General features: G+C 38.9%; 1 protein-coding gene and 1 long non-coding RNA gene across 3 annotated transcripts; one reads left to right on the forward strand and one right to left on the reverse strand.

Annotated features, from left to right (window-relative positions):
- Positions 1-5,738: 5,738 nt before the first annotated feature.
- On the reverse strand, positions 5,739-12,974 carry LOC133117893 (uncharacterized). Of its 2 annotated transcripts, none has more exons than XR_009706330.1 (3): positions 12,867-12,974; positions 7,905-8,045; positions 5,739-6,689 (listed from the first exon to the last, which is right to left on the reverse strand). It is a non-coding gene; the product is annotated as an uncharacterized LOC133117893 (long non-coding RNA). The 2 variants fall into 2 exon arrangements; XR_009706331.1 differs by having other exon boundaries at positions 7,905-7,999; positions 12,867-12,970.
- A 2,964-nt stretch (positions 12,975-15,938) lies between these two features.
- LOC133117891 (BCL2/adenovirus E1B 19 kDa protein-interacting protein 3-like) lies at positions 15,939-22,966 on the forward strand. The gene is made up of 6 exons (XM_061227401.1): positions 15,939-16,148; positions 17,582-17,732; positions 18,992-19,067; positions 19,236-19,342; positions 20,282-20,431; positions 21,592-22,966. The coding sequence occupies exons 1-6, from the start codon at positions 16,124-16,126 to the stop codon at positions 21,635-21,637; spliced, it is 555 nt and encodes a 184-aa protein (XP_061083385.1). The 5' UTR covers positions 15,939-16,123; the 3' UTR covers positions 21,638-22,966.
- Positions 22,967-23,929: the final 963 nt, after the last annotated feature.

A 23,929-nucleotide genomic window follows, 5' to 3' on the forward strand; every position in this document is an offset into this window, starting at 1 on the left:
ACCATATTGCAGTTATGCCACTGTGTTCTTCCACCTGCACTTTTGGGTTATGAATTCAAATGATAATTAGAATAATAATACTATAGCTAATTTATCACCCGCCTTTCCTGAGCAATCTTAATGAAATGATCTTGATATTTTCACTCTGAAAATGCTATGTGTATTATACTACTTTACTATTTGTTGAACACAAATCAAACCATGCAATCAAATCATATTACTCATCTGCACTTGTTTTCACTTTACACATTTAATGGTGAATTTCAAAACATGCTTGCACTTTAACCTTGTGTTAAAGGCCATTTTATCAACATCCATTAAACAATTCATACTTTTCTATTGCAAAAGGTAAAACTAGTTGAAATGTACACATTAATTCACCCGGCATTCTAAGGGACTTCAATAAAAATAATCAAAAGTGCCTTGGCAGCAATTATCCTTTGTAAAGTGGTAGTGCTAGCAATTATGCAAATAGCCTGTTTTGGACCCATTGATAAGGACTTTAGTCATTTCTGCTGGATGTACTTTGGGTCTTGGCAGAGTCTGTACAAAGGGTTTCATCCACAGGAATTCAATCAGAATTAATGTGCAGGGGTCTTGCACCAATGATCGCTAACAGAATGAAGTGTATGAATGTTCCATTGCCTCCATTTAGTTCAGTGGCTACAGAATTACATGGTAACCAAGGTAACCGGTCGCTACCATTCTCCCAGCTATATTGTGTTGGCACACCTGGCATTATCATGCATGGTACTAGTCCTCGCAGACAGCATTCAGATTCCTCTGGAATTCATTGGCATGCCTGTGACAGGATTCTTGATTGGGCAACATTATTCAGTAAACTGCAAACATTACATCACACGAGGCAGTTATGAGTCTAGCTTCAGCAGATTTACAGGTCAAAAGAGAAAAAAATTTGACCTTTATTATTTTTTTAAATGCATGCAATGAGATGTGATTGTACCCCACTGATTTATAGATGTGGCCCCACCATTAATACATAACATGCAAGAACATAAACTCCTGCGCAATGTTGAGAACACTGGATATTCACCCTGTTCAGGCTGTTCTTTCCCTGACAGTCTCAGCGATGTTAAATATTAAATCTCTTATCACTGTCAGGCCCAAGCTTCAAATGCCCAGATATATGCAACATTTATTCTCTCTACAATACAATTACTCAGTATTATATAAATACTGCTCAGCAACTTTCAAAAGTAATAACATGGGGAACAAATTTCCCCTCAAATTATATTATCTTCTCTTTTGTCTATAAAGGTAAAGTGTCAGGCAAAGGAAAGCCTGCGATCGATATCCTGAAAGCGCACTTTGGGGGGAGACGACAGATGTAATATTAAACACATAGATTTTCTCCTCTCCCTCCACGTTCCTCTTCGGATTATCTCTCCAGCTATAGAGCCAGGCGAGAGTACCAAGCAACCCAAATGTGTATAGGCACATTTGTCTTAATGGAAATGATGTTTTTCATTGAAAAAAAAAATATATATATGGCTGTCCGCTCCGTGTGCACTTTTTCCCACTGTGTTCAGACAAAAGGAAAGCAATCCAGTCTAGTCCAGTCCAGTAAGTGGCATGGTCGCATGTAGCCTAGTGGCCAAGGGGAATGACTGGGTTAGTGGTTCAAGCCCCAGTGTAGGCACGACAAGATCTGCACAGCTGTTAAGCCCGTTGATCCAGGGGGGATTGCCCCTTGCTTAATCTAATCAACTGTACATCGCTTTGGAAATAAAACGTCAGCCAGATAACAAATTAATGTAATGGTGGGAATCAAACATGGTGGCACAAAGGTTTAGTAGGTTTAGGATTAGTATACACCAGGGGTGCACAACTCCGGTCCTCAAGGCCCGGTCTGCATACTGGCTTTTGATCCAACCAATTGCCTTGTTTTCAATTTGCTGACAGCCCTATAAATTACCCTGGTTCAAGCACTGTACTTGAGCACTGTAAAATCATTAGGATACACTTGCAGTCTGCAGCTCTAGCCGGTACTCATACACATGTCAGATAAGATATGATTGAATCAATCAAGTAATTAAGGTTGGCACAAAATCCTGAAACGAATTGGCCCTTGTTGTGCACGTTGGGAGTTGGCTCTACTGTGCCGCACGCCCTCATTGTGGAAGTCTGGAGTAAAATCGGAGCCTTGAGAGTGCACTCTGTGTAATGCTCTGTTTGAGGCATGTCCTTTCATTAATCACCTCACGATCACACTGCCTGGCCTCTCGTTTAAGCAAGAATTCATTTCAGGCCTCTATAGCCCTTCAGGCCCCTGAAATTACAATAATATACACTCAGTTAGCACTTCATTAAGTATTTATTAGACTTAATTTTTAGACTTAAGTCTTCTGCTGCTATAGCCTATCCACTTAGAGGTTTGATGAGTTGTGTGGTCAGAGATTCTTTTCTGCATACCGCTGTTGTAATGTGTGGTGATTTGCATTACAGTCACCATCCTGTCAGCTTTGACCAGTCTGGCAATTCTTCTCCAACCTCTCTCATTTACCAGGCCTTTCTAGCAAACCACCCTGTCTGGCAATAATTCCACGGTCAAACTAACTTTTTTTCCCCCATTCTGATGGTTGATGTGAACATTAACTGAAGCTCCTGACCATAATCTGGATGATTTTATGCATTGCATTGCTGCCAGATGATTGGCTGATTAGATAATCGCATGAATAAGTAGGTGTACAGGTATTCCTAATAAAGTGAGTGTACATACAATACCATAGCCTGCATTCCTTAATGCTGAAATCACTTAAATTTCACTCAGTTGTAGGGACATCTATAGATAACTGGTAGCAATGTGGCCAAAAGCTATTAGTAAAGGATAATTCTTTTTGTAAAATAGGGGAAATGATGTTATAATGGTTGCAGTCAATTTTTTCATCAGTATTTGAATATTCATTTTCAAGTGCCAAATAATCACAGCTGCACTGCTACATCTCTCCTTTGCCAAATAATTTGTGGAGAAAATTAAAAAGCAATAATTGCTGATGCAAATCAGGTCTTTCTCAGTAGTGCCTCACCAGCATACAGCGCTCTCCGTCAGGAATACGGGAAAATTCAAATTCATCTGTCACGCGCTGCAGTCACTTTTAATCTTTGATTAAGCGTCGTGATGCTTTCCTGTTCTAAGAGCTTGTACCTGCTCACGCCCTACCAGTGAGCAGGAATGTCCTGTTCTGACAAGCCGACATCATGTCATAACTGCTCATCTAATTGATGTCCTGACAGTAACGTACTCAGAGGAAGCAGCATGTCTGGGTCCAACTTGTTCTGTTGCAGGGATAGAACTTTGTCGCCAGCAGAACTCGGATACTTGCATTTAAATACAAGGGCCAAGGGACTGCAATAGTGATTAAAGACCCACACGCTTTTAATAACATCCTGAAGCTTTTGATTTGTGTTCCATACTCATCCAAGTAAAAAAATTGCACTTTTGGTAGAAGCCTGCACATTCTATGATCTGACTGCTTTTCCCAGCTGTTTGTAAAACGATTTCCCACGTGAGATGACGTATGTTTTTGCATAATTGTCGGATAACGTTAACGTGAATCCACTTAGACTTGTGTTGAACTGTTAAAGCAGTGTGTTGGAATTGGAGTAACAGACATTAGATATCCACCCCAACCCCTGCAAAGCATTCATCTCCTAAATACACTCCTGAAATACACTCATCCCTGAGCATTTAGGCTTATACAGTACTTGCTAAATGGTCAAACAAAATAATTCACATCCAAATGTCCTTGATTCATGAAAGTGACTCGTTTGAAGTGAACTGCTGAAGCCACCTATGAGATCACCTTTCCTGTCACACATTCATGAAAATTGATTGAGAGTATTTAACCCTTTCCACTTTGCCCCCATCAATTTCCACCTATTCTGTACTGGTCCTATAAAAGTGTGAATCTCAAATTATTTACTGCACACACGTTTGAAGATTGAGGCTTGTACCATTCAGAAATTTTAGACAGAAGAGTGTACACAAAAGATACTTTCAAATGCAATAAATTACGAAACACCTTATCTTTTTATAGTATAAGTCCGAGGTTCGAAGTCAAGGACCGACCTATTTTATATTTGTGCACAAACTTGATGTCAACTTGTGTACAAAATGTTATGTTAGATATATCAACAGGCTTTTAAATTCCACATCAGTTTTCCCAAAACTGCACTCAGATGTCCTCAAGGGTCTCCAAATACAAAACATCTTTCTGGACAACATAACTTTTTGTCCAGACACATGGATGATCAGAAAAGCTTATTTTTCTATTAAACTAATTTTTTATGCAAAATGTAAAGAGAATTAACCTTCATGTGTGTTGTATGCACATATGAGACTATGTTTTTATAAAGCATGTGTCAAAAAAAGTGTCAAAAAAGGATTATGCACCCTGCTGATTCCTAACCAACCTGCATCATATTTATAATGGAACTTTATTTCTAAATTAGGTTAGCCAGTACAATTACAGGTTCATTTATAGCAAGTCCAAATCCTTGTCTGTTACCACCTCATACATCATGGACATGGGGTTAGATTTTAGGAGGCAAACAAATATAAAACTATCTACAAAAGTAAAGTATCAGAATATATACAGACCGAAAGCAATATGATGTCTGCGGTACCACCACATTTCAACCCACTGACGGGCTGAAGTAAACTGTCCTCTGATATTGACATATCCCACAGGCATATATGCATGTATATCAAACTGATCAATAGGGACAATGGACCGGATCTATCCATCCTATTGATGACTCGACCACAAGGGGGCAGCGTTTATAGGGTTAACCTATAGGTTTCTTTTTGCCAATTAATCTGCTGCCACAGAAACACACAGCAGGAATTGTACTAGAATTTGTGATGTTCTGCCACTCAGTATTCAGCCACATGGTACTGCCCCTATAAATGGTAAAATAACCCAGGATTGAAAAAGCATTCAATAAATGGAAAATATTTAAAGTGGCTTCCAGCATTGTCATACACTCATCCAAGAAACAACAGTTGATGCGTACAGCTGTGCTATTACTGTAATAATGGTTCATTACAGTCCATTCTTATTGATACTAATAGAAGGTCAGGGAGATTCATTGCTGTCCAGCTGTTGTAAAATAAGACATTTCCAGAAATTGCCTAATTTTACAATGCTGTCTGATTTCAAAACTATATCAAATGTAAAGCATTTGTGGGCAGGTATGGGCTTCGACCATGCCATTTCTTAAGCATAAAGTATCATTATTATTTAATTAAAGGAATTGTTTGGGGAATATGCTTTGGGAAAAGTGTGTTTTCTGTAAAGCTGTAGGGAAGAGTGCAAATTGCAAGATCCCAGGTGATTTGATATTGGCTGGGACTGGCACGTCAATTTCCAGAAGACATGACCATTTTTTTGTTCATGGCTTAAGCTTTTTGTATTAAAGAAAAAAAGCATCTTCTCTCAGCATTCATCATCCATAACTTAATATGCTGGAAGATCAGTGCCACCTGTCACACTCTCTTTCGCCAACCTGCCAACACCCCGCTAATACATCTCCAACTTATCCAGTAAAATTTTATCTGAGAGCCACTGATACATTTCTCTGTCATATCCTTCCCAATGTGTGGCCAGTCACTGCTGCCGTTCACTGCAGACCTGGGGCTCATTCCAATGACATATTTTTCTCCTCTTTTTACTTTTCCTTAATCCTGACCCAGAAATTGATCAAGGTCCGCCATTTTTAAGGACATTTCAACCCTTTAGAAGTTAGGAACTCCCAATCTTTAAAGGAATGAGTGCATCCTTTGTGGAAGTATTTTTTTTGGAAAACATGACGTATAAATCATCAACCTGTAGGTCCACCTCTCCCTATCTGCCACACTTCTATCATGTCTGTAACTGACATGTCTAATTAACGTTCTCAATTTCTCTGTCTTCACTTATTTTTCTAGCCTCTCCTGATGGGTGGAGCTAGGAGTACAGAAAGAAGAAAGGAGAAGAAAAAAGAGGAGAAAAATAAACGATTGGAATGAATCCATTGTACAGGAGATGCCCCCTTGAAGTAAACTGCAGTGCAACGCTGCTGGCCAATGAGAGAAGAGGACACTTGGTGACTGAAACCCACCCTATCCTCTTGTAGCTCTCTTCAAATCAAACAAATACATTTCAAGAATCAATGGTAGTTAACCATTCAGAATGGTCATTGCTTGCAGAGGAAAAGTTACTCAAATACAAAGCATTGCCAAACATATTCATTTCTACTTATATAATCTTACTATTTTCAGGGGTGATTATGCTGAAAACCTGCACTTATCCCCACAAAGTACTCTAGCTTTGCATTTATACTTAATTACAGGTTGTTTAATCATAACAAGACCTCCCAACAGATTTAGAGTAGCAACAGGTGACTGTGAATAAATCAACATATTCAAATGCAGTGGGACTGTGCCATTTTGACTTAAAATTAAAAAGAATGAAGAAGTGCATCCGTGTTGGATTTAATTTACAGTCCTATACTTTCCCTTTATATGAAATTAATTTGGATGTAGCTTTGTTAATTTCAGAGCCTCCTGCAACCACCACTCTCTAAAATGCACGTGCAGCTGTACAGCAATCGTTTGAAGAAGTATGTGTTTAAATGCTGCAGTGCCCGGCTGAGGAGGGCCTCTTCATCACGTGGGGAACAGATACCTGTCAACAAAAAAAAAAGAATAAAGAAAAATTTCACTTCTTGCTGTGTTTGACTTGTTGCAACTCTTTGGTATTTTATCTGAGAACCCACTTCATCCTTCCTCAAAGAGGCCTATTAAATTATTATTGATTATTCGATTTGATCTACAAAACATGACATTGTAATAAGATATAGTCTCAGATATTATATTAAAAAATATATAAATAATACACAGTCCAATTAACAGTCCATTCTCAAATCTTGGTTCAGGATTTTTGGGCGCTGTATAATCCCGTTTTAAAAATATGATCCTAAACAATTAAATCATAAATGACTTTAACTGACAGTTCAATGAAAACAGCATGCAGAGCACTGTGTTCTCTCTCAAGGTTTCAATCAGCATTAATTGCCAATTCTTTCAAACAGAACAGAGCTGACAAAAGATATATAAACATGAATTCAGTTTCTAACACGTACTGTCAAACCTGAAAAGGAATCCATCAACATAAATTGTAGACTGTTGCAAACACAGCCAGAACTGGAAAAATTAGCCATCAATATGAATTGTTGTCCCATTCAAAGTAAACTCAGAACTTTGGAAAAATGAAAATGTATAATAACATCCATCAACCTGAATTGCAGTCACTTATGAATGCCGTCAAAACTGAATACCACAGCCATTGTGACATTAAAAATGGTACTTAACATGAATTGTTTCCATCATCATCCAGGTGTATAAAAGAATGCCGATATTTCAGTCAGGAGCCAAAAAAAGTAAATATGTTTCAGGAAATGTGGTTTTATGATTGAGCAGTTGTTGAAGGCAGTATGTGAAAGCACAATGGAAAAAGACTACAGAAGTATGATAAAGTATTTCATTCTTAATTTGTATAGCTAAAGTGATTTTTTTTGTCATGGCTGTTTGCTTGGTACTTTTCACTTTTTGATTAAAGTTTTGAAAAGTCTACTTCAGAATAGGTTAAGAATCACTATGAACTATAAACCCTACAACAGAATACATTTTTGCTTTTGAACCTGGGTGATTCTGATGTCCTGAATTGAAATAGTGGAAGATTACTCCACCATTATGGCCCAGTATAGACAGGTATGACTGGGTCGTTAAAGTCGTTTTCCAAAGCGCTTTACAATTAATGTGTCTCATTCGCCCATTCACACACATACACACTTGCATGCCAACTGTGAAAAGCTGCCATGCAAGGCACCAACCAGCTCACCAGCAATTGGGGGTTAGCCGTCTTGCTCAGGTAAACTTTGACACACCCAGGGCCGGGTTTGGACCGACAACACTCCGACTGCCAGACGACCGCTCCTGAGATAGCATTGAATAGAACACATTCCTCTGCACCTTCAAAACACTGCAACACAGACCAAAAAGGTCACGAACACCAGACTCATCCTGTTTCCATCAGAGTCCCTAAAACCCACTTAATCTCCCCCAGCCTCAGCAGACATCTCACTCAAAGCTACTGCCTCTCACTGAGCTGGAACTCAGTCCTGGTACCACAGCCACCTGTGTTTGGTCCTGAGGTCAGGTTTTCCACCTCAATTTCCTCCTGCTCACTTGAGATATTGGATACATTCGCAACCTCCTGACAAGTCCAATCTCTTCTGACTGTACGGCACTCCAAATAAAAGGTACAAAAGGTTCAATTGCTTATTGCTGTGACATAAAATTGTACCCCAAGACAGGAATATAATTAATTTGTACTTTTTCTGCTTGGAAAACACTCATTTGTTCACGAAGAGAACATTACTGTACTTTCAGAGTACCTTTGGGAAATTTGATCCTGGAAGAACAAAAATGCACATCCACTGTCACTTTATTTCTGAGTGTGTTAAATCTTCTTTTGCCATCTTCTCTTTCCTTTTGGATTTCCCTTAGGGATCATAATGTCATAGGCATAGTTGAGTAAAGAAAGCTGCATACTGGTATTTACTTTTCCTTCTTAGTGATTTCTGCATATCTGTATTCCTCAGACTAACACTGATTTTCAGCAGTTTTGTTATTCTATAAGAGTGGCTGCCACATGCTTGTATCACATTGTACAAAAGGTCACACAATGATGCCATTAGGCCACATATATTCTGATGCATAACACTATATTTCCCACATCCATTCTAATACGAGACCTCCAGGAAGCTCATTTTGTTGCAGGGTCCTACATTTCATTCATATTTTCCGAGATCTTCAGCCCAGGACTGTTGGTCACAGTCAGACTACTCCAACACTTCCATGGACATCAGCTATTTTACATACTTTTCTAGGAACTGCTGAGATACACATTGCTAAGCTCACCGTTTCGGTCAATGTGTGTATGTAATGGTTAATGCTTTATATACTCCTGAAAACTTGCTTTCTCCTGCTTCCTTGGCTCATCCGAAGCAGATTATCCATATGGAAAACATTTGAGTGTAGTATGACACTCTTATTCAGTAGAGAACTACAATACTCTCAGCCACACATACAGTGGAAAGCGCGTGTCCGGATAACGAGTAAACGGCAGAATTGAAGTACCCGTACGGCGAGCATCTACAAAGCAGCCCACAGAACGCAGCGCTGCCATTACTGTGGGGGGGGGGGGTGATTCCTGCTCATTTAAGAGGCGGCGGTGACCACAGAGGGGCATTTATGTCTGTGCACGCATTTCCAGCTGAAACAAGCCTCTTCATAAGGTGAATAGGTCTCTGCCAATTAACTTGTTTTCCCAGATGTACAGTAGTATGCAGGCATGTGTAGCCACTGTGGTATATCAGCTGTGTAGCTATAAGAAGAAATAATTGGAAGCCATTTTTTTTTTTTTCTGCCAATGATGCGTTACCCTTCGAGCTTTATGACAGCTGTTGCTGTCTCCAGTAGCCTGCCTGTTTCTTGTCAGAAGGCACTGAGCTCTGCATGATTTCCAGATTGCCAGATCCGAGCAGATGCTTTGAAAAAAACATTTGCTAATTTCTTTTAATGTATTAATGGTATTTTCCATACTAGAATCTTATTTTCCATGAAAGAAAGCATATAATTAGGAATATATAATTATAGTACAGGTATATTAGTGGGTTCAGATACCATATTCAAGTACATGAAGGTATTTTAGTTTTGTGCCCAAACTACTGTTGTTGATAGGACCTGACTAAGGTGCTTCCGAATGTGGATTTCTTCATTCTTAAAACCCAGGATCCACATTTAAGAGGAACACATACACCTAAATCCTGATCACAATCTTAGTTCCAACAAAAACAAAACTATATTCACACGTCTTCACATTATTTCACTTTAATCTGAAGCAGATTTATACATCGAAGACTGCAGACAATGTGTGATGAATACTAACGGCCCACAGTCTCTGATGAAGATTACAGAATTGTTAGCGCCCATGTTTTCTCTGGGTACCTCATTAAAATCTATGTACATCACTTTTAACGTGTTTATGCCCGATGAATCTGGACACCTCTGAGCTCAGAGCTGCAGTCCTGAACAGCTTCCATGAACATGAATTCATTCTTGTGCACTGGTTTAAAAACAAACAAAAACTAAACAACGGCCAGACACTCAAAATATCTTGGTTGCAGAAAAGGTTTGTGGACTGTGTGTTACATTGACGACTGAATCCATTCAAGTTTAGCAGTGGCCACACAGAATGCACATTAGCAATAGTGCTCCCTGGTCTGTTACGTTTCACACAAACAGAAACACACGGGTACTCTCTCTAGTGGTCTTTTTGTTTGGGTGGGGGCTGAGGGAGAACATTCCGGCTTTCAAACACCAAAACAGAAAAGATATACCTTAGTTTACAAGGGCAGTGGAATGTCAGGCAACATAATATTTCATGGGCTAGATGAGGTCTGTGGAATGTCAAGATTTCAATATTAGCTACAAAGTCACGCGTACTCTGTGTATCAATGTGTATTTACTGTGGCTATTGGTTTTAGAGCTACTAAACATACCGCAGTAATTAAAAAAAAAAAACATTAGAGAATAAATTCAAACCATACCCGTTTAGCCATATCAATCTGCAGTAGTTTACACCATCTTACTCTCATTTTTGCAGATGCACAGCAGGGAGGATAGCCTTTTCTTGTATTGCTAAGAGCGGCTGTGGAATGTCTGCCCTTTTTCTCTGCACATTCTTCAGGTGTTAGCATTATATTTCACCATGACCGCAGCAGGGGTAAATGCATTTAGAGAAATACAGAATGTGAAATCCTCTCTCCGACAATTAATCCCTTTCTCAGCATCAGCATTATATTGTGTTTGCAATGTTGCAGTCGTAATATCCATTTTATTGCCATTTACTGCAATGCAGTTATGATTTATAAATCTGCTTCCCTAAACTTATGTAATCAGTATGGAATTGACATTGTAATACATTTCATACATAAACATACATATTCATGTGATATGATAAAGTGGTAAAAAAGGTTACAATAAATATCTAGTTCATTTTATGTGGCAGGCAGGTATAAAATACGCTCCATAACCATACAGTGCTAGTTAAGTATCAAAACATTTTCTGGGTGTGTCATTTTCTGTTTTATAAACCATTTCCCATCAGACTTTGAAATGGCATCATTCAGACATATGGTGTCGTCCAACTTCATGAGATGAATCTATGATAGACACTGAATTACAGAAGCCTCTAGAATATTGCTGTATCAGCAAACATGCACACAAACAGTGGCAGGGCTACATAAAAAGAGAAATAACCATCTCATCCTGTCAACTAATACATGCTTATTCCAGACTCATTCTTGAATCGACTCTTTTTTTGGAATGAGTATATGCTTAATAGAAGTTGCATTGTATTTTATTTATATACTATCCTACATTACTAATATGCAAACATCTCATAATATATAAAATCACTTCGGGGATCCATTGTGGAAAATGGAGTGATGCCTCCACCTGCAGGCGGAAGAATGTACTACAGCTATGAGCCGACCTTCATGCGACTTTAATGGCAATCGCACATTTATAACACACAGTATGTAATGCTAACACTGAATTACATCTCAAATATGATTTGTGCTATTCAAATGATATTTTGTAATTTGAGGTAATTTAAAGAAAATGGCACGGTCCCCAAAAGCAGCTCAATCAATCAACAGAACAATTCACTCCTTAATAAATATGCACAATTACTGCTGTAAACTAAAAAATACAGTATTGCCATCAGCTTTATTTTCCAACATGCGTAGTGTGCTGTATTCATAATTTCACAATTATTGCCGACTCTGGTTTAATACTTTTTGCAAAAACCCCTGGCAAATATGACCGCCATGAGTCTTTTCCTATACATTTGTAAGGTTAGAGAACATGTTTTGTGTCTTGTTTATTAAATGCAGCCTTTTATATCCATTTTTATTAAGGGTGCCAATAATTCTGGAGCCTACTGTAAATGGCATCAGAGTTTCTAACACCTCTCACTCTCTCATTTCTCATGCTATCATGACTACATATAAAAGGGGCTTCGAGACAGCATATTATTCAGGCCAGCATGCCTGACATTGCAAAAAAATCTATGGAATCACTAGTAGAATGAAGGAGAGATGCTTCAGTTTTACCCATGAATCCGCTATCTTTTAGGACTCTGGACCATGCAGAGACAATGATGGACTGCTACACAGTATGCACTGTTGAGCTGGCACTTTCTCTTGAACTTTCTATGGCGCTGGTTTTCAAAAGACTTGTCGACTTGCCCCTAGAGTACTTCGATTACACTTCAAGCTTCTAATTTAAGCTTATCTGAAAAGATTGTTTTTCTCAAGGCGAATAACTCATAATTAATCAAATTAAAAAAGGATTTTCTTTCTATTCTGCTAATGCTTGCATTTAGCTGAAGTTGACTTCGCTGAGATATTGAATAAAATGACTGACTGCGCCCAAAACCTTTTCAACATTCAAGACTCTTGACAGCTTTTGATGAAGATCAATCCAGATTGCACATTGCATTGAAACAAAGCACTGTGGTTCAAAGTAAACTTACCATATCATAGAAATGCATCATATTGATGAATGAAAACAGTTTTGGATGAGATGATGAAAAACAACAGCATACATTCTCTCTTGGTGATCCACTTGCAGGCATAATGGTACCATGGCTTCTGCAAACCAATGAACCCCCCCCCCCCACACACATGCAAATTCAACAACATTGACATTGTGGCACTAGCACAGTTCTTACCCATCAAGTAGGAGTGCCATAACTAATCAGGACTCGAGAGAAAAGGGAGTCCTCTCTACAGTCACCCCTTCAACTCCAGGGGCTTACAATACCGTACTAACAACTATCCCAACTGCTGCCATTTCCTCCCACACAGGGCAATTATTCACAGCTGTGACCAATGAGGAAAGAAAATGGGGAAAAACCACCCTGACCTCTCTGTGACCTCCACCTTCCTCTGACAGGGATCAGCCATTTCTATACACCGTCCATATGATGGGCCGCTGTGTATGACACATACTGTCTCACTTTGAATCAGTGAGTTATTTGGTCTTACATCTAAGCTGTCTGCCAAAGCCCACACTAATTATGGTAATAGATTTCTAGAATGTTAGCGAACTGCAATTACAGAAATGTAAAAGTTGAATGAATATTCAGGAAGTGATGGCGAGTAATTATTCATAAGTTAAGAGCTTTGCTGGGCTCTCATCAACAGCAGCGAACAAGTGATTCACCAAGCCAACAAAAACTGAGCTCAGAGAGCCTTTATTAAAAACCTTTTGGATGTCATCCATTTTTCTGTAAGCTAATTAATGCCAAGTTAAACCATAAAAATAACAACTTTATTAACTTGTCTAGCAGCATAAATAATGGAATGTAGAGAAGATCCAAGAAACTGATTTGCATAATTAGCACCTACACTGTACACCATCAATTTGCAATAATGTACTTAATAAGATTTCATACAGAAATAATTATGTTGGTTAGGAATAATATGAGAAACTAGGTGTTGAATACAGTTTTCTACATTTCTATATTGCCATAATTACTTGATAATTTTATACTGACTGCGATTATGGCCATACATTACATATACATACAATACATTCAATAGTATTGAATTGGCAAGATTGAAATGCACTACTGTGGTCATGTAATTTTTGGCAGCATCAGTCAGTGCAGATGCAGATGCTCAAACTGATTTAAATCAATGTACACAAATTCCTGAAGTTGATTAAATACTTATTTGCTTAATGGCTTGAATCTGCACAAATGTTTGCTATAATTTCCCTTCTGCAGCATGCTGGGAAATATATTTTCCAGGGCCACCCGTCATAATGCGGGGATTTGTAGATTTGACATCTGCGAGTTTCTGAGAGATAAGTCATTTTAGAGTGGAACTTAATTGCCTGCATTGAAGACAGTTGTGCAAAGTCATGTGATTGATTGAAGGAACTCATGACCTCATTGGATCCCAGTGAAGGCAAACCCAGCTTCAGTAATCCTAACTCACCCGAACCGGTACAGAGCATTGAATGTCAACCCATCAGAGGAACAGCCAGATGGCAAACAAACACATAAACATTCTCTTTGGGTCATATCCTGCACACTGAGTATTCATCCAGAGAGGAGATCTACAAATGTCTGATCTCATCACAAAAAATTCTTCCCAGAGGTAATTATAGCTACATTTTATATTAACCACACTAAAAAGAGTATGTAATTTATGATCAATCTTCTAAATGACTAAATTACTTTGAGGTCAATACTTCTAAAAGCCCAGAATGTCACTGTCATTTATTTCTCATAAACGAAAGCCTTGCATTATAACTTAGGTCACTGGATTTATTTTTAATTTTTTTCATGCCTTTCAATTACTCTGAGCAAGTTAACATCAGTATTACACAAAAACCTCACATCTCCCAAAATAACTCTCTGGAGCAAGTAAAAGATTGCTTCTGCAGACCAGTAATAGTCATAGATACTCAGGTGCATGCATCAATTATTAACCATTCTCCTCTTTATACATTCACTGAGTACTTTATTAGGAACACCTGTACACCTACTTATTAATGCAATTATCTAATCAGCCAATTGTGTGGCAGCAGTACAATGCATATACTCATGCAGAATCATGTCAGGAGCTCCAGTTAATGTTCAACCATCAGAATGAGGAAAAATGTAATCTAAGAGACTTTGACTGTGGAGTGATTGTTGGTACCAGACTGGGTGGTTTGAGTATCTCAGAAACTGCTGATCTCCTGGGAGTTTCATGAACAACAGTCTCGAGAGTTTACAGAAAATGGTGCGAAAAACTAAAAAACATCCAGTGAGCAGGAGTTCTGCGGGTGAAAACGCGTTGTTAATGAGAGAGGAGAACAGCCAAGGTGACAGTAACACAAATAAACACAGATTACAACAGTGGAATGCAGAAGTGCATCTCTGAACACACAACACAAACCTAAGTGGATAGGCTACAGCAGCAGAAGACATGAGTCAAATAAATACTTAATAAAGTGCTCACTGGGTGCATGCGCAGGAAGAGAAGAATCAGCCATAACCAGTGACAGACTATACATTGTTTTATTCAGCTCCAGAAAGTTAAAGGTACAATAGGTAAGATTTGTGTGACCATTGCAAATCCCTTCCTACCATTGAAAAAGGTTCACTGACATGTTGACTCACCCTCTGCCTGTGGTTATAGTGAATTCGGGTTTCAAAGTATGCAGTTCACGGGCCGGCACTCTGTACCAAAACATCGTATAGCTGTACAATAATTCAAGCACATTGGTTGAAAATTGGTTCTAATTGCCACTGCCAATAGAGTTTCAACGTCAGCGCGTTCAAAGAGAAGGAGTGGGATAAAAAGTGTTGTGGTTTGAGCGTGTGTTGCTGCAATTCCTCTCTTGACCGTTAGTCAAGTCCAAAATGACCTATTGTACCTTCAGCTTGAAACGATCTCAAAATGAAATGCAGATAATGTTCAACTGAGAACATCGCCTACTTTTGTCACTCTTTATAAAAGACCGAAGGCTGATGTCATTTAAATCATGTAGGCTACGTGACGAGCGAACACTTGTTCCCATCGGAAATTTTGACACCTGCCTCAGCTGTTAAGCATGCAGATGTTTTGTAACAGTTTCCGCAGTGATCATTATATCAGAGCAAGCATTGCGCAGATCCACTAAGCAGTATGCATTGCGGAGTACATCAACTAAGGTGGATCTGCGCAGTGCCCGCTTTGAACTGACGCCCGTGAAAAAAAGACCCTTCGACCAATCACATTACGGGTTACAACAGGTCAACAGTGGGTTGCGTCACCGTTGATGTTGTGACTCGTGAGATATTATACAGTACTTCTAGCGGTGTTCGGACACGTTGTACCACTGTTGTCTTTTTGTAGCTCCATAGCAAGTCCGTTGTCCGTTTTAATTTGTTAGCATTATCATTATTCTCGTAACTCGTAGAGGTGTCTGCTGTAGCTCGGATGAACAAACATGTCTTCTGATGAAAATTTACAAGGTAGGTAATGATCTGCACCACCAGATGTGAACAGACGTGTGTGTGTTGATCGCCGAGCTACTTGTTTCGAAATAGCCTACTGTATTGCTTATTTATTTAAACGTTGCGACCAGGCAAAAGGTTACAGATAGCCTACACTACGTTACCAATAAGCTCTTAAACAATGTATTCTTAATTTCCAAATCACAACTGAAAAACAACAACGTCTTCGTGGTTCTAGCTTACCGAGTGCTGTTTTAGATGACGTGTAGCTATAACCCCCAAAACGTGTACCTCTAGTCCCTCAGAAGCGTGTATGATAGTTAAATGTATACTGTGCTATACGGCTCGTCTGCCAATGCTATTGTAGCCTACTCGAGGTAGGCTATAGGCTATAATAACATTGCCAGACCAAGCATTTTGACAATTCTGATAACAGCGGTGTATTTACAGGGTGCCGATGTGACGTTGAATAACACATTCACCGTGTTACGTGTTTCCAGTTTCCATAGATGGGTAGTTCCGTTTTTGCTTGTGTAAACCATGCACTATATTTGGTAGACCACCCGACGTAGCTACAGAATTGCCAATCACGTAGGCCTCAGTCTGCCAGCGAATTTAACGTGTTTAATAGGCCTACGCAATTAACCATGTCAATAAATCAATACGCAAAATACGGTTTACCATAGATATATACAGTTTGAAAACGGTGCAAAAATGGAGTATCATCGTAATACTTTTAAATATAAGGTAGGCCTTAGCGCGTGTGTGATTGTACTTATGTACTGAGATGTGGTCTACAAGCCTCTGAAATCGATGACATGATTTTGCATGTATGGTTTATTTTGAGAACGTTAGTCAAACATTAGGCAATCTCAAGTCTCAGTTCCTGGTATTTAGCAGGCATGATGTTTCATAGCCAATGACTAAACCAGTGCATGGTTCTTGTTTTGAGTTTCTATTTGTTGCCTATATGGTTAATTTGATTAGAACAATCAAAAAGTAGAATGTCAACGCAGACTAATAAACGCAGACGAATCTACTGCATTAAAACACCGTTTCGAGAAATCATGGATAAACATCCATCCATTATAGTGGATTTTTATTATATACATTTTCTGCCGATCATTGTTTCACAAACACGAATTATGCTTTCATTGTAAAGTGTGATCTGACACAGGTAAATGCCAATCATTAACCATATTGTTTACAATAGCTTGGAACGGAGTTAAATATCCATTATGCTTGCATAAATGTTGTATGTATTGCTTTAAAATCCATATAATGTAGCGGGTATACCGACCCAGGTAAACAGAGCACAAGGTATGAGCAAAATATAGTAATTTTAAAAATACATCTAAATTTCTGCATTTACAAAACTAGAGCTTGACTTGAGCAAACGCATCGCTTCGGCATGTGACGGGCCCGTTTCCCCCGTGTATTTACCCGAAAAGGTTCCTGGGTCGAGCTGCACTACAGCAGCGGTAGCTCGGGGAGCGAGCACGCGCCCGCGGCCGGGCAGGAGGGCGACATGGAAAGAATGCTGCTGGAAGCGCAGCGCGAATCCGGCAGGAGTAGCTCCAGAGGAAGCTCCAGCTGCGACAGGTGCACGCGGCTAACACGCCGCTATTCAGGACACAACGAAACCTGAACATTCCGTGCCATGACATGAAAGTACACCATGACATAGCCTACCAACAATCTGCCCACAAGACAAGGGCCCATTGCAACCGATTGGAGTTTATTAAATCTGTAGACCGCAGAGCATCACGATAATTTTTTTTATTTTTTTTTATTGTCATTTAGAGGAATCCCTCCGTCACCATTTGTTAATGGCTTTAACCATAGTTACTTTCCCAGTCCTCACCATTGCCTGTACCCTACTAGGAAGAAACGAATGACAAATAACCACAAAATACGTTTGTATTTGGGAAATGCAATTTAACAAAACTCAGCACACAATTTATACTCGGTGTTCCTTTTCTTTAACTGAACTAAAATAGCTCAATGATGCTGCTAATCCGTTCTGATGGCAAGCAGCAACAAATTGCCACATGCTTGACCTCTTCACCGTACCATTCTCAGTTTCTCTATCCAAACAAACTTGGGGGAAAGGCTAGTTTATATACTGTGTGGCTAATTGGCTCACAATGAACCAGGCTCTGCCAATTAAACTAATGAGTGGCCTCCTCCTACCTTAGCTTAGAGCAGTGTTTCCCAACTCCAGTCCTCGGGACCCACATGCCTGAAGGTTTTTGTTGTAACCAGTAACTCACAGACCTGATTTAATGATTGAACCAATCAAACCACAAAAATGCCCTTGATTAGTTAAATCAGGTGTGTGAGCTACTGGTTACAACAAAAACCTTCTGGAAAGTGGGTCCCGAGGACTGGAGTTGGGAAACACTGGCTTAGAGAATAAAAAAAACAAATACAGACTTTCAGAACAGCCACAGCCAACCTGGATAAAAAATGTTTTAAAGGCCATGTTTTAATAAATAATTATTTATTTTGCTTGTTCAGCAAAAATGGCCTCACCTCTCCTCAATTAAATCCACCTGCTGTATCTCTCCCCCATTTTAGTACTTGAGCTTGTGCAGAAAGGGGGGATATGGCCTGCTGCATTTGATGTTTTGGAGCTTTTGCCAAAAGAAAAGAACATCATAAAAGCAAAACAGCAGAACTTTGGGGTATTTTCCAAACATGTTCTAAAGATTTTGGATCATTAGTGACCATAGCCCTGAGGCTCCAAACCGCTACATGGGTGAAAAAAGTGGTTCACGCAATACATACAAAATCCAGACTAGTTGTAACAAAACCAATTGTTTATCATATTTACCAATACCTGTGCCTTTTGCCTCCAGTCCTCCAAGATCCCAGACTCCCTTGCAACTTCACAGAAGCTCAGAGGTGCACACTGGAGAAAAGAGCAGTTCACAGGTCAGGCAGTTGTTTAGTTGATGAAATATTGTAAGGATCTGTTCTGAAATATTCTCTTAGATGTACCTTGCCCCTGATTTAACCTTTTAATGAACACAGTTGCTTAAATGTTGCAATAAAGGTAACTCGTCACTGTCCAGTTACACTCTTTGCATATGTTAATTTCAGTCTGATGAAGATTCTTTGGAGAGAAGACAGGAAATCGACAATTTAATGAAGAAAAATGCTGACTGGATCTGGGATTGGTCGAGTCGACCTGAAAACATTCCACCCAAGTTTGTACCACTTATTTCACAAGGCACACAAACTGATTATGTGAATGTTTTTTTTTTTTTTCACAAGATCAACAGAAAAGTATCAAAATGCATAGGAACCTTCATACTGAACGATTACTCTTACACAGAAAAAAACAACTGATTAAGCAAACACATTTTCTTTCCCCCCACACATTCAACAAATGCATCAATGAAACACATATGAATGTTTTTTTCAGAGAGATAAATGAGGGGGAAACAATCTCCATTGTTTTCAAACACATTCCACAGTAATGTCAACATGAACTTGTCCCAAACTGTCGATTGTGATCATTCTGAAATCCGATAAAATGTAGGCTAACAACCAGAAAATGCTTCAAAATTGATTTATTGGTCCTATTACCATTGCCAATCAATGCCAATTGGTGGCCATCTTGATAAAATTAAAAAACATTTCAGATGGTTCTCGCAATGTCAAAGTTGAAATTCAGAACAATTTAAAATGACAACAAATGTGTTATGACACAATTTGATTGGGAAGTAGATTGTCAAACAATGTGACACATCTAAAATGCACATCCATAACGCTGGTATCTCCTCATAATAATCTAGACAAAGATATAAATATTTTCAAAATTGTTATGTTCAGCCAAGCCTCCTACATTACGTGAATAGCAAACTTTCTGCATTAAAGTCTGAGTTTTTATAAAGTGTATAGTCTCCCCAAAATACCTGTCTTTTTGCATCATATCCATAACACAAGTTATTTGTCATATTTATTTGTTTGGCCCTTCCCCTCAGCCAAGTGGGTGCTATGATAATATGCATAACATTTTTAATCATGTAAGAGGAGTAATTTTTCTCAGGGATTTTGAGAGTCACTGTGTCCAAATGTCACGTCCATAATGCAGGAATTGCCCACATATACTGCATGTTAATCCACATCTGTCCCACCTGTAGGGAGTTCCTCTTCAAGCAGCGGAAACGCTCAGGGACCCTCAGCATAAGAAACACTGGGATAATGAAGAAGGGGGGCGTCTTCTCGCCCGAGTTCCTGAAGGTCTTCCTCCCTTCTCTGCTGCTCTCCCACATCCTGGCCATGGGGCTCGGGTGAGTAGAATCACTGTAATCTCCTGTCAGACCTTTGGCCGTTTGCTCTCCACCAGCGTGACTCAACTCCGTGTCCTGCGAGCCGCAGTGTCTGCAGGTCTTTGCTTCAACCGTTGGCTACACCACTCGGTTTCGTTAAACCAGGCGAGGTTAGTTAACTGTGTAGTTAATTGCTTTAATTCAGGGGTGTCCAATCTTATCCAGAAAGGGCCGGCGTGGGTGCAGGTTTTTGTTTTAACCCAGCAGTAACACACCTGATTATACTAATTTAATCAAGACCTTGATGAGTAGAATCATCTGTCTTAGTCCTGTGCTAAAACAACAACAGGCCCTTTCTGGATAAGATTGGACACCCCTGCTTTAATTGATCAATTAAGTGCTGAGTAACAATGGAAGCCAGCACACCCTGCGGCTCTCCAGGACCAGGGTTGGCCACCCCTGGTGTACATGCATGTATGTATTTTATTACGGACAGCAGTGGTGTTCAATCGTGTGTCATGGAGTGCGAGAGTATGCAGGTTTTCATTCCAACCTATCACTGCACCAGCTGAATTCACTAATTAACACACCTTCAACCAGAGAGGAGGGAACTAATTAGTGAAATCAGCTGGTGTAGTGATTGGTTGGCATGAGAACCTGCAGACTCTCTGCCCTCCATGGCACAGGTTTTGGCACCCCTGACGTGCAGCATAACCCATGCATTCTGTATTGCTTTGATGTAAAGTTAATAAACACCAGAAGTGAGGGTTTGATACAATGCAATGGATAATCACTCCAGGTTCATTTCTGTTTGGCAACTAAATTAATATACTGCGGATTGATTCAAATGTAAATGGTGTTACTTATGCAAAACGTATGATCTACAAATGACCAGTGCAAAATCTCCCTGTTGGGGGCAGGGATACTTGATTCTTTATGAATAACTATTAAAAAAATTAGAAACCATTTTTTATAGCAAAGGGCCTTACGAATCCCATGCTATTCATCTGGCATTCTACATTATAATTAATGAATAATTTCTAATTATTAGTTTTGAAATATGCACATTAAAAGGAATAAACTCTTTTGGGGAAATATTAGATAATATATGCTTTTGTGTATTTATTTTAAACCTGATCAGGATGTTATAACCCTGGCATTTTTTTTTTTTTGTCTGCAAGAATCTACATCGGAAGACGTCTGACCACCTCTGCCGCGACCTTCTGAAAACACATTGCGGGAACCCGTTTATTGTTATCGTTACAGGATATCCTAAATGACCTGGCATGCCTTGATTCAATGCTTAGAGCTCGGTCACGTGACTTCCATTTCACTGGCTGCGGTGGCCTCACTACCTGCTGGGAATGAGTAATGTTGACTGCACGCTGCCCTCAGACCTCTCTGTCCTGAACATTTCCATTATATCCATGTTCATGCCATCGGGTCAGCAACCATTTCACTTTAGAAACATGACATTTACTGGACAGCCTTCACTTTAAATGCGTTTTCTAGGCGTATTGATTTAGTAAGTACACTGTACAAGTCTAAGCTCGAATGTGAAAAGCATATTTCAGTACACTGACTTTTTCTATAGCAAGCAGAACATAAAGGACAGAAACAAAAGCACAATTGCCTACAAAAAGGGAATATTATAGGGAAAGAAGGATACATTTTCAGGAAATAAAAAAATATAATATAATAATAATATGTTGTTGGAATAAGTTTAATTTCCTGTGGTTTTGCTTTTCATGATGATTTTTGTTTTTTTACTTTTACTTTCATAGAACTGGTCCAGTTGCTAAATCCAAGTTCAAAGGCTGTGCTGAAGGTTGTGCATTCTGCCTGAAAATGCAATTCTGATCATTGCATTGAGTATTATTATTGTTATTTTAACAATAATAATTATGATTATTATTATTATTACTGCAGGTACAGCCCTTAGACAAGCCAACAAATGGAATAGCCAGGTAGTGCAATGGATGAGCAATGGATAAAGAAAAGATAAGTCAGGACTTCCACAAAGAATGAACACATTTTAACCTGTCAAATGAAATGGCAAAAGTGGCAGTAATGGAAGTTGTAATTACAATTTCTAATTACAGCATAGAACATAACTTTCTCAGGATGTGCCTCGCAATGTGTGCTTTAAGGGACTTATATTACAAATTTGGTGATTTTAATTGTAAACAGGTAGTGAAATATTTACACATCTTTTAACACTAAATTAAAAATAAATGCATGAGATTAATAATGGTTACCAAGAAGTGCAGCTATATAATATTGTATTTTCTGTGGCTTTAAAATAATGATAGTGAATCATGAATAGTGATCAAAATATATTTAGCCAGATTCTTACTAACCAAATTGTAAAGTATAATAAAATCCAGCATTTAAGAACTTGTACTGGATGTATCTTGTCATCTAACTGAGCCAAACCTAGCAAATGTACATTAGAAATGAAATCAAATGCGGAAAATCATTCCAATCCCTGTATCTAGTGTCTGTTACACTGGCAAAGCATTTAAGAAACCCTGAAATAAATGATTTAATTCAGAATGCAGCTTCAAGTGTTTCTGTAGTCAGACTCAGTCTTGTTTACCAAACTACTACAGGATTTGGATATTAGTTTGTCATACTCTTAACTGCTTGCTCGTACAGATAATTCTTATTCTTGCATTGGGAATGTGTGTATGCACTTTATGACCATGTAATCATATCAGTGAGGCCCACTGAGAGAACAAGTAATTATCAAAGAACGCTACCTCAATAATGCAATGAATTACCACTGTTGTGAGAGGAAGAGAGAAAGACAGGCAGAGAGAGTAATAAAGTAAGAAATTACAGTAGTGGGTGTTTAAACAGTGTGAACAGGAGTGGAAGGGGGGGAAATCAAGCGAAAAAGTTGTTCCTTGCATTCAATATAGCTGGTATCCGTACAGTGAAAAACAAACACAAAGGCTATTCAAAATCTCTGCAGTTTCACAATCAATTCCCGGTCATATCATACAAAGTTTTGAATGCACTGTTCTACTCTTCCTGTTTTTATACTGAGAGCTGTATTCGTTGGAAATGACTGCTGTTAGCCACTGAGAAGCATAGGCTTGTATGAATATTGAGCAAAAACAGACTTGCTGTTGGGAATTACAAGTGCATTTGAGAGGGGAATCCCATACAAATGAGGTCACGGGTCCATGTCCCTTTCAAAATACATACCTACTAAACAGGAGAATAAGGAACAACATTCCCCATTTCAGATTTATGATACAGCCAGTCAAACGTTCACCTAAGAGAATTGGAACACACATATTGACCATTTCTGGGCGTTAGCAAATTCTTCTGATGTTGAAGACAAGTTTGCCTTAAACAAGTAATTTGTGTTTGATCATAATATGGCTGTTCTGGTGATGGTATCGGGGATTTGTTATGGATGATCACAATAACAGGGCATTTACTACGGTGTTGAGGTTTTAATGTTATTTTTGCGTCATATTTTATTATTTTTTGCAAGCAAATGCCCAT

This window comes from Conger conger, chromosome 18 (genome assembly GCF_963514075.1).
Source record: "Conger conger chromosome 18, fConCon1.1, whole genome shotgun sequence".
In the NCBI taxonomy this organism is placed as follows: Eukaryota; Metazoa; Chordata; class Actinopteri; order Anguilliformes; family Congridae; genus Conger; species Conger conger.

What these genes read in the sequence shown, in the direction of transcription:
- LOC133117891 (XM_061227401.1), top strand. Translation starts at nt 16,124, where the DNA reads ATGTCTTCTGATGAAAATTTACAAG. An exon ending in CCTGAAAACATTCCACCCAA is followed by an intron (nt 19,343 to 20,281) that starts GTTTGTACCACT and finishes TCCCACCTGTAG; the next exon opens with GGAGTTCCTCTTCAAGCAGC. An exon ending in ATCCTGGCCATGGGGCTCGG is followed by an intron (nt 20,432 to 21,591) that starts GTGAGTAGAATC and finishes TTTGTCTGCAAG; the next exon opens with AATCTACATCGGAAGACGTC.